At 44.5% G+C, this 15,680-nt stretch overlaps 1 protein-coding gene across 4 annotated transcripts in view; it reads left to right on the top strand.

Annotated features, from left to right (window-relative positions):
- LOC144944350 (neuronal cell adhesion molecule-like) overlaps positions 1–15,041 on the top strand; it is a 115,363-nt gene extending 100,322 nt beyond the window's left edge. For all 4 annotated transcript variants that reach the window (XM_078872452.1, XM_078872453.1, XM_078872449.1 and 1 more), the window contains 8 exons: positions 145–349; positions 1,854–1,976; positions 2,787–2,963; positions 3,979–4,104; positions 6,809–6,970; positions 8,024–8,155; positions 8,966–9,038; positions 9,682–15,041. In XM_078872452.1, coding sequence (XP_078728578.1) covers positions 145–349; positions 1,854–1,976; positions 2,787–2,963; positions 3,979–4,104; positions 6,809–6,970; positions 8,024–8,155; positions 8,966–9,038; positions 9,682–9,898 — 1,215 coding nt within the window. In that variant the 3' untranslated portion in view covers positions 9,899–15,041. The remainder of the gene's footprint in view (positions 1–144; positions 350–1,853; positions 1,977–2,786; positions 2,964–3,978; positions 4,105–6,808; positions 6,971–8,023; positions 8,156–8,965; positions 9,039–9,681) is intronic.
- The last annotated feature ends 639 nt before the right edge of the window (positions 15,042–15,680 follow it).

Raw genomic sequence — 15,680 nt, 5'->3', positions numbered from 1 at the left:
TAACCCAAAAACCTCTATTATGAACGAATCCACCGATCGGATGAGAACCGGGGGGAGGGGGGTGGGGGAAACGGGCACTTGGAAACAAATCATAGAGACGGAGCAAGTATACGTATGAGAATGGTGGCTTGTTGCCTGGCACAGGTTTTCTACCGCAAGCTGAGGGGCCTGCAGGAGAGGAGGCGGCGCCACGTGGAGTGGAGGGTGCTCGTGTTCCCGGGCGACCGGAGCCACGCGGTGGTGCCGGGGCTCGAGCCGTTCAGCCTCTACGAGCTGGAGGTGAAGGCCTTCAACGGCAAGGGGGATGGCCCCGCCAGCCACGCGCTGCGCGTCGAGATGCCCGAAGGAGGTGGGTGCGGCGACGCGACTCGCCGAAACTTCGGCCCCGTCGTGTGCGCTTTGTCCCGACCGCTGGTCGGTAGAGAGTCCGACGGCCGCTTTGCGATTCGTATCGGGCTAAGTGGGACGGACAATGACGCGACGCAACTGCCGGTGTGAAGATACCATGGCTGTCAACCCCTTATCACGGTCACTTATTTCCGTGAACTTCGCTCTGACAATTCCTCCATCCATCCATTTAGAGGACTCAGACCTTACCAGGCTTTCTCGTCTCACCCATCACCAGACCTGTCAACCTCCTTATCAGTGCCCTACCTTATTACAGACCAATTCAGACCGTATTGGTCACCCCGTGCCCTTATAAATCTCAACGATCATCCTATGAAGTTCCATCACAGGAGATAAATACAAACAAATATAAAACATGTTTTTTTTTTGCCCGTATTTAAACGGCTGTACGCGGTATGAACCTGATAACTCAATTTTCCTGTACAAGAATATGGGTAAACTGTATGGGTTGGCAGGTATGAGATACGGTCCTAAGCCCGTGTTGTAGGTCAGTTCTTGTTAAGCTGGAGCTGAGTCCGTAGTCGAGGTCCTTTGTGGGTATTTTTGTTTGGCGAGGTTGGGGTCGGTGACCAGAGACACTCGGAGGACTTCCCCAGTCGGCCTGTGACCATGGTTCACTGAGACCTCAACACGGACACGCAAACCTATCGTCCGCATAAGTCTTTAAATGGGAAAGTAAACAAAGCACATTTTCACACAATTTTAATCCGGAATTTGATCTTATTTTTTTTTATTTTGACAATATTTTTGTTTAATATATGTAGGTACTTGAGGTCATATTTTGTGATGCAGTAGAGAGCGGTTTCAATTTCCAGCATGGCTTTTTTGCCCAGAAATGTATCACCCGGACCTTATTGATTAAATCTGGATGGTTCCTCTTCATGAGCCTGGGTATAAAAAAAAATTGTGGGTCATTGGAATATCGTTCTTTTGCCAACTTTCTGCCTTTACCATTCATAGAAATCAGTCTACCAATGGAGTTGTGTACTGCATACAATTATAGCTGTTTGTGAGTGAATAACTATACCATTTGAAACATACATTTTTAATAGTTAAAAAGCAAGATGTTTAATTATTGTTAAAATAACGCCTCCCATAATTTACCAACACGTGTTATTTTGCCCGTATGCAAACATTATTCAAGGACACTGATATTCATGAGTATTTTAACTTACATATTCATAAGTTCATAGTTTTCATGTTTAATGATATGCCTTGCAGATCAAGGGAGTGTGCTAACAACTGATCATTGGCAAACCATATTCATAATGTTGAAGGTGATTAACTGAATTTGTATTATGAAGACGAAGAAGACTTAATGATTGATGATAATGGAAATGGACTTAATGGTGCGTACGAAGGTTATGGCTATCAAGAGAGCGGTGAAGGTGACGGCAGAGGTCACATTGACCCTGTTCTTTTCCCTCCACATTATGTTGTTTTAGTGCCGGGCCAGGTGACTAACCTAAGAGTTCCAGAAAAGGACTTTGATTCCATAACGCTGGCATGGGACCCTCCGTCACATCCTAATGGAATCCTGACAGGATACATCGTCCAATATCAGAACAGTAAGTACACTGTGTCTTTATAACAAAAAAAGTATAATGTACTACATAGCAGATTCTCACTTGTGTAATGACACACACACACACACACCTGTGCTTAAACTCTGACTTTGTTTGCAAAAATAGTGAGGTGGAGTGGTGGAGCAGTGCTTACAGTGGCTAGAAACGCCGCAGTGGCAGGATGTTACCTCTCTTGCCTGGTATGCAGGATGTCATGGGTTCGATCCCGACCCTGATGCCTGTTGTATATTTGGAGTTTGCGTGCTCTGCCATCCCCATGGCTACGTTGGCTTTTCTCCGGTTTCCTCCGGTTTTTCCCTCCACATTTAGAATCAACACGCGCTTAGAGTATTTGGCTGCTATACATTTCCATGTGATAAGCCACTTCATTCGGCTATCATTTGTGGCTACGTCACTACTGAAAAAGAGCAAGATAGCTCAATGAGGCTTACCTGCTAAAATTAAAAGTTAGTTAGTTCAGTAAAAAAAGCTACCCCCTTCTCTACGAGGGAGTTCTTGGATGATGCGCCATTTGGCTACTTAACATGTATTCATCACTTTCATCACTTTCAAACGTACAGCCTGCTATTAATGTACAGCCATGTTGTAGATGATGGAGTCATGCCGTCTCGTAGTACAATACCAATGATCATTGCTGCAGTCTCTCCACCACCACCCATTAATCTCACAGCGGCAGCATTTTATTCCACAAGTAAAAGAGATTTTCTGTACCTCTTATATATCCGCCCCAGCAATATTCATCCTGCTTCTGCTGCTGTTGTGTGTGTATGTGTATTGCATGGGGGTGAGCAGTCAACAACACGCAGAACCTGGGCACCTTACACAGGGAAGAGCTTTTTGCCAACGTCTCCGAGCTGCGGGTGGAATCCCTCGACTCCTACACTAAGTACAAGTTCTACATCGCCGCCTTCACCAGCGTCGGCACCGGGAAAATACTCACCGAGGAGGCCGTGACCATTCTGGAAATCCGTAAGTAGAGGCACACGGTTTGAGCCCCGCGGCCGCCCCGGTTAATACTCTGGGTTCATTAGCCACAGTGGGCGTTACCAGATGTCATGACGTGGTTCAAAACAACGGTCGACATTTTTTCCCGGATTTGAAACGGCGCCTGAAAAGCACCCAATTGTGAGAACACGGAGCAATACCGCTGCCGACCGCGTGAAACGGCGCCTTCGCGATAGCGTTACGCTACAAGATTGGCACGAATAGCAAATGCACCTGTGTGTAGTTGTGACATTTGTCTGACCAGGTGGCTTAGCAGTAGAGCGCGCTACTCGCAATGGGAAGGTTGCGAGTTCGAATCCTGGCTGGGGGTTATTAAAATGAGTAACACTTTGTGGGAAAGTCAACAGTGGTGGTCCTATGCATAGACTCACCCTTGCCATAGGAATGTGGAATTTCCGTCACTGTCTCAAGGCTGTAAACGGAAGATGGGCATTGCCTCAATGCTCATTTAAGCAGTTAATCACTTGGACTTTTTGAATGTACTAATGATGATGATGTGCTCACCATCCGTCTCGGGGGCCGGCGGGGCTACGCGATGAGATTGAAGGTTCTTCACACGGAGGAGGTCTTGGTGGGTTTCGTTCCCTCGGCAAGAGACATTAGCGTGACGCCTCCCTCCGTATGAAACGAATCTCTGACAATCACATGCCCCCGCAGTGAGAGTCACCTCTGGGAAGAGCTGTCGTTTACACAACCCAGCCCTCGCGCCTCCACCCACGGTCGCAAGAGGGGGGAGGAGGAGGGGGGAGGTGCACTTGGGTGTCGTTCCCCATCGCTCATGTGGGCGAGCGATGGAATTGTAGCTTGCGGTTGCTTCCTGCTATTCCAAGGATGAGCAGCGCTTTGGGGATGTGTACCATTAAGCGGATAATTACTTTGTTAACATGTGCCATGGGAATATTTTTTTTTCTGAAACTATTAGTGGAGCTGGTTGTTGTTGTAACTCTTGTTATTGTGTGTGTGTTTGTTTTGTTAACAGCCCCGGCCGCGCCGGTACTGCTGAGTATGAACACGACGCGTGGCGACACGTACGCGAACATCTCGTGGGTGCCGGGAGTGGGCCAGTCCGCGTCCGAATACCTCATCCAGTTCCGAGACAAACATGGTGATTATTTTTCGATTTAAAGCTTTCGTGACTGCAGGGTGTTCATATTCTTGGTTCTTTCGGCAAAGTCACGTAGAAGGGAAATAATGAAATAAAATAAAAATAATAATAAAATTCTCACGACGTTACGATTGCAACACAAGCAATCATCATCAGGTGTGAAAACCACAGCAATAAATGTTGAAAAATTTGGCGTTTTTTTTTTAACGTCAGCACCACGGACAGCTGTGGTTTTCACACCTGATGATGATTGCTTGTGTTGCAATCACAATCGAAAAGTCGTGCGAATTTTATTGTTTTATTTTTATTATTTTATTATTTCCCTTCTACGTGACTTTTCCGAAAGAACCAAGAATACGGTGATTGTTGTCTGATTTAGAACGGCGTCAGGAAAATAGTAGCAACAATCATCGTCGTCGTGCTAATAATGCCCTTAATTTGTTTAGGACATCCTCACAGAGTCTCAAATATATTCTTTTCAAGAGGAGCCTCGTTTGTAATATCTGGCATATTCCATGAACAAGGATTTGGCATGTGATAGGGAACCATAATAAACAATGATACTAGTGAGGTCATCTTACTTGTGTCATCCGTAATGTTTTCTTTGCATTGCTTACGAGATTTCCATTGTACATATCTCTGGTTGTTGTTGTTGTTATAATTTATGACCATGTATTAGTCGCGTTCGTAATATTTCCCTGCATTTGTTCTACGCAGCCCTTTGTCAACTCTCCCCCTCGCTGGTAACTTCCTTGATACCGTATATCAGCCGCTATGGGCGGGTTGCCATTGGAAAAAAGCTTCTTAGCTCATTGGGTCTTGTCGGAAAAAAAAACTGACTGAATAAGGTTGTGACAGAGACTTCACTAAACCCTTTACTGCGCTGCTGTTTCCTGGCCACCGCACAGCCCAGTGGGTTTGACAGTTTGACAAACCTGCACGATCTACCACCCATTGCCCCCCAAATGGCAGGATTACAGACACGTGTCACTGCATGCAGAAGTAAGCTTTTTGTTACAGTCGCAATAAGACACAGACGCGTGAGCATTTCTTTTGTTTTAACTCGGATTTGCATTCTCACACTCTGATGCAATGAGTGTGTGCCAACAATTTACAAAAAGATTGAGTTCATGCAATGTTTCAATCCTAATTAAAACATCTCAACACATAAACAACACACCGAGGCAAACGATGAAATAAAAACTAAAAAAATACAAGTTCGGTAGATTGAGCAGCAGTAAAACACAACTGGAAATATTCTTAGGTTTTTTCGGTAAAGTCACATAGGTAAAAAATTCAAATTTAAATTAATAAAAGTAAAATAAAAATAAAATAAAAATCACGACGTTTCGGAGGCAACACAAGCTTCCGTCTTCAGGTGGAACCATCACAGCACGATTGCTACGTGCTGTGACGGTTCCACCTGAAGACGGAAGCTTGTGTTGCCTCCGAAACGTCGTGATTTTTATTTTATTTTTTATTTTACTTTTATTAATTTTAATTTTTTACCTACGTGACTTTACCGAAAAAACCTAAGAATATGAATCCTTGCAGTCACGAAAACTTCAAATCTAGAAACAACTGGAAATAACAGCTATAATAAAGTGTGCTACTCACAAACAGCAGCAAGATGCGACTCCCATCATGCCTTGCATCTATGTCACACGACCACCACATGGCATGTGTAATGCTCTCTACCCTGCGGTCTAAACCACTAACTCAAAGAGTGTATAATGTAGCCGTCCTACCAGGCAGTGGCGGAACAGACAACTTTAGACAGATTTATTCCTCATTAGGGCTCATGGGTACAGTATGGTCATCAATATTCACTGCTGCCTTCTGCCTCTGGGACCCCATGTATGGGCTTTCCCCTAGACTATGAGTCCCCCATTATCACTCTCTTAATGGCAACAATAATTCAAATCCATTGAAGTAGGCCATGTGTGCTGGCATCATGATCCAAATTAGTCAAATTTGATGACTCGCAAGTTACTTAATTTATAAATGCGTATACGGCAGACTACTTCCCATTTTTAAGTATTTGTTACCTGGAAAATCCCTTGAGATGGAATATCTAATCTACAAGGGTGTCCAGGGTGCCAACTGACACACAGAGAAAACACAGAACGACTCGTATACGAACATTTAAAATATATAACTGATACTGGATTAACTTATGCAATTAAATTCACACCTCGTCAAACAAGAACCGTTTGCAGGCCGGTGATGCGTACACGTTGTGCCGCACAAGGACAGCTGCCACGGGGAGTTCCCTCGACTCGACAGCAGCATGGCACTGGATATATTGAGTTGAGGTGGGATGTCAAGGCACTTTGAGTTGCTGGGGCATTTAACGCTTTCCCACTCTGATGACGTACGTGTGCATACGTGTATATCATCATAACGGAACCGGAAGAAAAACTAAAGTCACTTTATCAGTACCGAGGCACCCACAAGGCCATGTGGGAGGGCGTGTGGCACAGCTTGGTGCCAGCTATCATAGAGTGTGGTCGTGTCGCTACAGTTCTTTGCGGTGAGCATAATGTCTCTCCGAATAAAGTGAACGCTAACCACTTGCGCGTTCCGAGGTCAACGGGATCCCACCCTGCAACTTGCAGACGTCTCGGATCTCGAAAGAGTTCATCACGCGCCACTGTACATGCAGATCCCCCGTCCTTAATGAGCGCGTTGTTTGAATGAACAGGCCCTGGCGGGTGGCGCAATCACTCGGTGGTGAGTTCGTCCAGGAATCACCTGCTGCTGGACGGGCTGTCCCCGGGCAGCCAGTACCAGATCCGCCTGGTAGCCTTCAACGAGCACGGGCACACCATCAGCTCCGAGGACGTCATTGAGACCACCGGCAGAGGTAGAGTGAACCGTACAGCCCACGCTGCACACGGGGGTGAACGGTAAGACAGTGGTGCCGCGCGCCATTCACGCGCTGAACTCGGTCACCTGGGTTCGACTCCAGGCAACGGGCTCACACCGGTGGAGGGCGATGGCTATACCGGGTGCTGGGCCCCGTAATCCCCCTTCACCAACCAGCGTGGTGAAGTATGGTCAAACGTTTCGATTTAAAGCTTTCGTGACTGCAGGGATTCATCTTCTTGGTTCTTTCGGTAAAGTCACGTAGAAGGGAAATAATAAAATAAATGAAACATTATATGGTCAAACAATCTGCGTGACCAGGGGTCGGAAACCGAAACAACAAGAAGAGCCATTTGTTTCAAATTCGGTGGAAAAAAAAAAAACTCAATTTTTCAAGAGCCGCAATGCACTGTGTGGTGAATACGAGACGGTGGTGGGTCCTTAATAAGTAACGAGTCACGTTGCAGTCCTTCAAGAGCCGTCGCACGAGGCTCTGGAGTTGCAGGTTTGCGACCCCTGCCCATGACGGATGTGGTGTAGGGAGGTCTATATCCAGCAGGGGCTTGACAAAGGGCTGTGCATTATTCGAATCCGCACCGTAGTAGTAGTAGTAGTATAATTATTATTATTATTATAATACGTGAAGTTATACATTTATTCTTACAGAGCACCTTTCCTGGAGAACCATCTCGAAGCACCGTACATAGCCCACCGTGCTCATCGGAGGTGTGGGGGAAGGACAACAAACTAAACACAAAAAGCAGTGTGCAAGTGCTCGGTCTATTATAACATGGCAAGAACCCTTACAGACGGTGACAGCTTGGGTAGGCCGCTATCAAGTCGTGGATTGATCATGGCTGATGACGATGATGCCGAATTTTTTATATGGCGGCGGTGGTGATGGTTTTAAGGGCGATGCTGCTGCTACTTGCTGCTGCTGGCTACGGCTGCTGCTACTTGCTGCTGCTGGCTACGGCTGCTGCTACTGCTGCTGCTACGGCTGGCTACTGCTGCTTTGTTGATTTACGCTCCTGCGGTGTCGCCTTGGCAGGATACCGGCGAGGGCCTCTCGATGTGGCCACGCAGGCCTGGTTCATTGCACTCATGTGTGCCGTGGTCCTGCTCATCATGATCCTCCTGATCATCTGCTTCATCAAGAGGAACAAGGGTGGCAAGTACTCCGGTGAGGGTGGCCAACGAACACCCCACTTCGATTGCACTGTGGATGAAAGTGCGACTCGAGCTGCGTGGATGTTATTGAGGTCGAGCGAGAGCAATTGGTTTTGTTGCACAAGGGGAGAAGAAGAATGTATCACGATGCCAGAAAAGTCGATCACTAAATGGAAATGCATCGTCATGTGCGGTGTGTTATTATTTTATTACGCAATCGATCAAATACGGGACTGTCAGTGTCCCATGAAGACTTGCAGATTTGCCTAGAAAATAGGATAATCGTGGGAAAACTGGGACTGGTGGAAACCCTACGCCGTGCAAGTGTGCATTTTGATGTTCTCCACGATTTAATTCCAAGCATGCTGTACGAGCATCGCCTGTCATGAGAAACAATGTCCATTGAAGCTCTCGGAGAGCCCCCAGCTGCTGGAGAATGGCCTGTGGAGGCAGATGTGACAGAACTACTTATGAGATGCCTTCAAGTGACCTCTGTGTTTATCCACATGCTTTGCGTGAAGGCAGAACCTTCTCACGTGCTTTGCTACAGAGATATGTTAGTCGTTTGGACTAATCAATCGTATATATTTGTCTCTTGTATATTCGCAGAGATGGATAATTTCGACTGCTTTGCTTTTGCACATTCATTGGTCACCAGACTAAGGCCATCAACTGGCTACACTTAAGGACATAATTTGATCAGGGGCGGCTGAAATTTGAAATTTTAACCCAGAATCTCAGCTATATCCGCTCAGTGCTCTGAGGCTCATCTCAATTGACACGTGCGTGTTTAATTCACTTTCCCATCGCTTTATCTTTGCAGTGAAAGATAAGGAGGATGCCCGGGTTGATCCCGAAGCTAAACCAATTAAGGAGGAGACGTTTGGTGAATACAGGTATGAGACGCAGAGTCAAGTGCGGTCATCGTGCCATTGTCTGCCTGTATTTTTATTTCTGTGTGTCACAATTATTATTCTAATAACACAATGTGTTTTTACCATTTGCGAACACGTGGGGAAATAGAACACTGGAAAGGTACGTTTCAATGGAAATAAAGCAGCTCGCAAAGGAAATGGGTTAAACCAGCTCGGACCAGGAACAAATCTATCCTCCCATGCAATCTCTGTTGACTATGAATGCTCAACAACTTCCGTTCAAAGCTTGCCTTCATCCCCTGCCTGATCAATTATTCCCATGCGGTACGAAACCTTTTGCGAGAAAACACGGATGATTTTCTCAAAACCGACGCCTATCGTGCATCTCTCAATTGAATTTGCCCCCGACGTGAAATTACATTTGTTTATCCCGTCCCCGTGTCCATCTCTCCCACCAATCTCTGTCCTCTTTGCAATATCTTCTCCACTCCTCTTGCCAAACCTCACCCTGACCCCCCGACCTCTTTTACCGCACACTCTCTCCGCCTCTCCGAAACCTTCCCACGCATCCCCCACCACCCGACCCCACCTCACCTCACCCTGCCTCTCGGCAACCCCGTCTGTCTGCCCCCTGCCCTGCCCGTTCCGCCATCCGCCTCTCCAGCGACAACGACGAGAAGCCGCTGGCGGGCAGCCAGCCGTCGCTGGACGGGGAGGTGAAGCGCGGCGAGAGCGAGGACAGCCTGGCGGAGTACGGGGACGGCGTCGAGGGCCAGTTTAACGAGGACGGCTCCTTCATCGGCCAGTACGGAGGCAGCAAGGAGAAGGTGACCGGATCCGAGGCCACGTCTCCCGTGACGGACGGCACCACGGTCGCCTGAGGAGCCGCCGCTCGCAATCGATCGGCAATGCAACGGGGCGGGAGGGGGTGGGGGTAAGGGACGAGGGGATCACGGGAGGGAGGCGGTGGGGAGGGAGCACTGGCTGGGCAGGAGACTAATTAAAATTAATAAAATTGGATAGACGAGTAGTAGCTAATTCCCCCAACACGAGGAATATTTGCTGCGCGTGCGAGTGTGCGCGCGCGCTGATCGCGGGGAGTGGTATTTTCTTTTCTCCATGGGTGTCGCTTGAGGTCAGTTCATCCGGTATTCAGAGGACGTCCTTTTCTCCACAGCCACCGCATCTTACACCCTTTGCTGACACGGCATCCGTCAAACGCAAGAGCTTCTCGTTTTGGGCGTTTTACACATTTGAATATCAGACGGTCCTAGGCCTGGGGCATAGAGCTCCAGTTGTTTTTCATAGCATCCCCCCTTGAGCACTACACGAATTTAAAATACATTTTTATCATTTAACGTCCATGTATGATGAATGGGAACATTTGTTCCCATTTTAATACTATTAATATTATTAAATATCCCCCCCCCTCCCCTGCTTTCTCGAAACCGTGTTTCCATTATAGCTGAAGAAAGAAAAATGTGTTACATTAAAGGCCTCTTTCGATTGGCTCTGCGGCTATCGTTCTGACAAAGGTGAAGCTTTACTTGAGTGCATCGGCTGCTCGAGCAGGGGGAGGGAAGCGATGGTGACCTTTGCCATGTTGCCAAAAGGCACATCGCTATATATTTTATACCACGCCGAGTCTGTTATTCACCCTAATGGGCCACACCTCCCCAGTATATCATCGTCAACTCGAGAGGCGGGAACGGCAAACCGTGGAGCCTGCTTGTGGTAGCAACAACCCACTATTGTAATGGGCCACAATCACAATTTGTGTTTTTTTAAGTTTGATTCAAGACTAATTAGTTTTGTTTAATCTCGTGTTTACCATTTACTTGGTAGTATATCTAATTTTTTCCATTCATTAACCTACATGTGCGTGCGTAAATGGTAACTTTCCTTGCCCACGATTCAACGGTGCAGGTGCCATGAGTGTAACAATTGATTTTAATTGACGAATCCGTGCATTGTTACAGACATAACGATTATCACACAATAATCAGCAACGTGCGCATGTTACTTTCTTCATCCATGGTAATTTACATATCTTTCTGGTTAATTTTACACCAATTAATTGAAGAAAATATACAAGAAATGTTTGCACCGTGCCAACAACATTTCCCCCCACACTTCAGGCTGTGAGTTAACGGAGCTGATTTGGCTGACAGATAATGGTGTGTCGTCAAATTAAAGATCATGGTTTCTCATAAAATAGAATTCCGAAGCACCCAACTGTGTTTGTCCGGTGCCTGTACCGGTTATCTCCACACAATGGTGAAGCTGTCAGTACCACAGTGAGTAAAGCATGAGCCTTTAGGATCGTGACCCATGGCGCTCAGTTGTTGTTGGCAGGGGCAAACACACCAGGTCATGATGCACTAGGGCCAGGGCTTAATCTCACGTGGAATATTTTTCAGGGTCTCCCCCCATTGCCTTAGATCCTGCCCCTCCTCCCCTCCCCACACTGTCAAGAGTGTGGGTAGGTGGGGGGGGGGGCAGAAGGAGGGGGCGGAAATCTTTTCTGGATCTCAGCCTCAGCTCCCGGACATCTACGGCTGATACTAATCCCTGACCAGAGCAATCTCAATTCAGTCATCTCCGGCAATCATCCTGGTTTTCTTTTTGCGGAAAAATGTTGTACAAATCTGAATTTCCGCTGTCTGCCTAGTCGGTGACTGCGAAGCCAGCTACCAATCAGATCACAGACATACGTCATGTGACTACCATTTATTGTTAATTTAATACAATTTTCAGTGATGTTTTTTTCATGGCCAGACAGAATTCACCTTGTGCCACTGCCATATCAAGATGCCATAGTTGCTCATGATAAATGCATAACACATTATAATTGCCTGTGACGATTTCCCTAAAATGTCCCGAACACATCATGGCCTCTATCAATGTATCTGATATGGATATTCTAGACACCAGCTTCGTTTGTTACGAAACATTCCACACAATAGCTATCTGTTTTGTAGCCACAGCAATGAATATACTGTCATCTGACAGTATGTTTGCTTGTACAGGTTTGTGTACAAATACTGTAGACGTCTTTGCTGACTTTGCAGTTACATTTTACTGTTGCGCATTGACCAAAAACAACAGCGTTTTTAAAACGGTAGTACTAACGTACTTTTTAATTGATGTCCTTTTTAACAATGATGTTGACCAAGGCTGATGAAGATTTCACACATTCTAATAATACATTCTCATAATAATAGCTTGAATAATTCTGAATAAAAGTTCATGATTCCATAATTAAATTCCAACGTGTTTTTGACACCCTTGCAAATTTCTGTTTTGGAAAAGATGAATATATTAGTGCCAGCGTGAAAAGCATGCTTTGGATTTTGCCCTCTTTGATATACTTCAGAAAAAGCTTAGAACAAAAAATCACGTGACATAAATTGGCACTGTTTTTTTATAATCTGAAAAAGGACTAATTAAATATATGAAAGCCTGCTAAGCTCTGTGGAAATAAAGTGGCTTATCATGGTTACAAAAAAATCTGATTCATGGGTAAATTTTTAAACATTTCTGAAAATAATTACCACATTTTGTAACATTTCTGCAGCAACTTAAAAAAAAAACTTAAGCGGCACCATTTGTCAACTTTGTAATTCTTGAAATCTACTTAATAAAAAAAAACTACTCGTTTTTTTATGGGAGATGCACATTTACTGGCTAAATCTATCTTTAATATACAAAGTCATTTCCCATAACTGCAGAATTTAAACGACTTACACTGCTACCCAACCTCACGTGCATGAGAGCAACGCGCTTCAGAAGCCAAAAAGAATAATGAGTCGTGCGAAATTTTGTCCGTATAATTTTGCATCACAGTGCCACCCTCTGAATTGCTAACAGCTGAGGCAAAACAAACTTTCTACAGGTTAAATATGTAAAGAGGTTTTTTTTTTCTCCTTCGATGAAAATATTAATATTTGGCCAATTGTGAGGTAGCTGATCGAGGAATGGTGGTCGTGCTACTCGGAGTGAAGCCACATTTACACGGAGCTGCCGCTGCAGCCGCCGCCACCCGTATTCTGAAGCTGTATTCCATCGGCAACTCCAAACGTCGCTCGATTGCGGTGATGAATTTGCGCTTGGCTTTTTCCAGATCGTGCTATTTGCTCATTTCATGCTTGCGGCGCGATTATTTTCTGCTTGCGGTAAAATCTCGCGGTTGACGTTTCTGTTGCGTTTTGTTTTTTTGGGTCTCATTTCCCAAAAAGTAGAAATGCTTCCTGTGTGACTGCAAACAAAGCACAAAGGGGATGTGAAAGGACCAGGCGTTCCGTTTGTCTTGTACTCACTCGGTAGCATTTTGATATTTTTCAAGTTTCATTGTAACATAGCTTGATTGCCGCCCGCGAATACGCGTGTGTACTATATGCCCGGGTTGAGTCACGGAAATTGTTTGTATAATGATCTGTATCAAAAGCATGCAAGTTTCTTGCGTACGCAGGTATGAAGCCAGTAGTGCCGCGAGAGGCAGGGATCACCACTGCATTCGCGTGCAGCTTACATTGACAAGGACGTGTGTGCACTCTCTTGGGTCATGAATACATAGAGAGCTATTGGTTACGCCAGACCTGAGTTGGGCAACTCTAAAAATGCCTTGGTAAAGGTGCAGCACTGTAATGACTTGCTTGTGCCATTATATCTTGGCAGAACAATTCTAAGTAGTTGATTTGTCCAAGAAATTCCAAATTGGTAGAGAAATAAAACTGCATACAATGATTGTAGTATCACCGTTGGTTAAATTATGATGTCTGGTTGAGCATACATTGAAAGTCTTTTTGTGTGTATCTATATTCTAAATTTATGTATGGACCTAGCCGGCCATATCATTCTCCAGTTATATATTTCTGGAGATGTGTATACACGGCCCATATTAAAACATGGCCCATTTTGATATGCGTGTGTGTATATGTATATATGCACACATACATACATGAACACTACGACAAATTATGGAGATCGGTGTGAAGCAATGCACGTGTATGCAGTGTGTGATTCAATACCATGTTTTTTTTTATAGTCATCAGGTCCTTTTTATAGTTATGTTGGCAAAAACTTAAGGATTCATGTTAGTGATACGTGGTACAACAACGATTTCAGTGCCATGCCTACACTTAAATAGGGTACGTAAAAACCACTATTAATGAACTCGGTACACATTCGTTCGAAATGAAGTAAGATTTTAAAAAAGAGCTGTAACAATAACAGCAACAACTTAGTTTAAGCTGTTGTCCCACTCTGATTTAGTTTGTGCAGGACATGTATGTGCTCTGCAACAAAAAATCACTGCTGCATTTAAAAGCAGATACTGTCTGGTCTACTTTGTTCATTTGTCGAAATATTCTCGGTTGTTGGTGTATGCAACGTCGCGCAATTATTCCACGTTTCTTTATTTTTTACAATTATCATTTGTGAAGTAGAACCCGTCATTATCATATTGTAATGTATAATTAAATTTTTGTTGTCTTGCTTGGATTGTAAAGTTACATAGTTTATTCGTAAATTTATTTTGTATATTTTATTTTTTATTGATGCCAAAGTATTTGACAAATTGTTTCGTGAAGAACTGACTTTATTGTAAAGAAATGTTGCCGTTGTTGTTTTCCCTCTTGTTCTTTTTTTAATCGACATTTTTAAAATATATATTATTTTTCTGCGATTATGAAGTTTTACTAACACTCGCCAGAATTCCCATCAATGCCGGCAGATTGCCAAGTTTGCGTGTACATACAGTGCTGTACGATGTAACTGAATACGGTTGACAAGTGGACTGTTGTGTGAAGTAGTTCATTAATAAGCATCGATGTTTCATAAGCTTAAACATTAGGTACGTGATGTGGGGTAACATTGCCTTAATTAGCCTGAGCATTTTATTGGGGTTAGTTGTTTGTGTACTAGCTACATTTTTTTTCGTGCAAAATGTTGGATTTGAAAAAAAAAATGGCTCGTAACTTTGTCCCATGCACAGTTTATAAATAAATATTCAAATAAAAATAATTTCATCTCCGACCGCTCCTTTCATTCTCACGCACCGTTCAAATCCAACACCTTTACGCCCAACATTCAAATCCACTGTTCTGTAAGATGACGAGAAACTCCATCACGACCGGAGGATGGCGGTGTGCAGGCTGGAATACCAATAGATTGTGTTTATATTCTTGGTTCTTTCGGTAAAGTCATCTAGAAGGGAAATAATAAAATAATAAAAATATAAAGCAATAAAAATTCTCACGACGTTTCGACTGCAACACAGGCAATCATCATCAGGTGTGAAATCCACAGCAAGAAAATTTGAATTTTTTATATTTATATTATTTTATTATTTCCCTTCTACGTGACTTTACCGAAAGAACCAAGAATATGAATCCTTGCAGTCACGAAAGCTTCAAATCAACAGATTGTGTTTAGTTTATTGTCCTTTGCCTTTAGGACTGCTTTTTTGTGTTTAGATTTTCTCCTTGCCCCAGCACCTCCGATGTGAGCACTGTTGGCTACTTATGGTGAAAAAAAAGTTCAACATACATACAGATTGGTTTAACAAGTAGACTTTCGCGGGCAATGTTATCCATAATAGAGGTTTTTGGGTTAGGTCGCAGAAATATAAATGTCGTTAAACGCACCACCACCCGACGAAAC

Source organism: Lampetra fluviatilis, chromosome 34, assembly GCF_964198595.1.
Source record: "Lampetra fluviatilis chromosome 34, kcLamFluv1.1, whole genome shotgun sequence".
Taxonomy (NCBI): domain Eukaryota; kingdom Metazoa; phylum Chordata; class Hyperoartia; order Petromyzontiformes; family Petromyzontidae; genus Lampetra; species Lampetra fluviatilis.
This window is presented reverse-complemented; position numbering and strand designations above follow the sequence as displayed.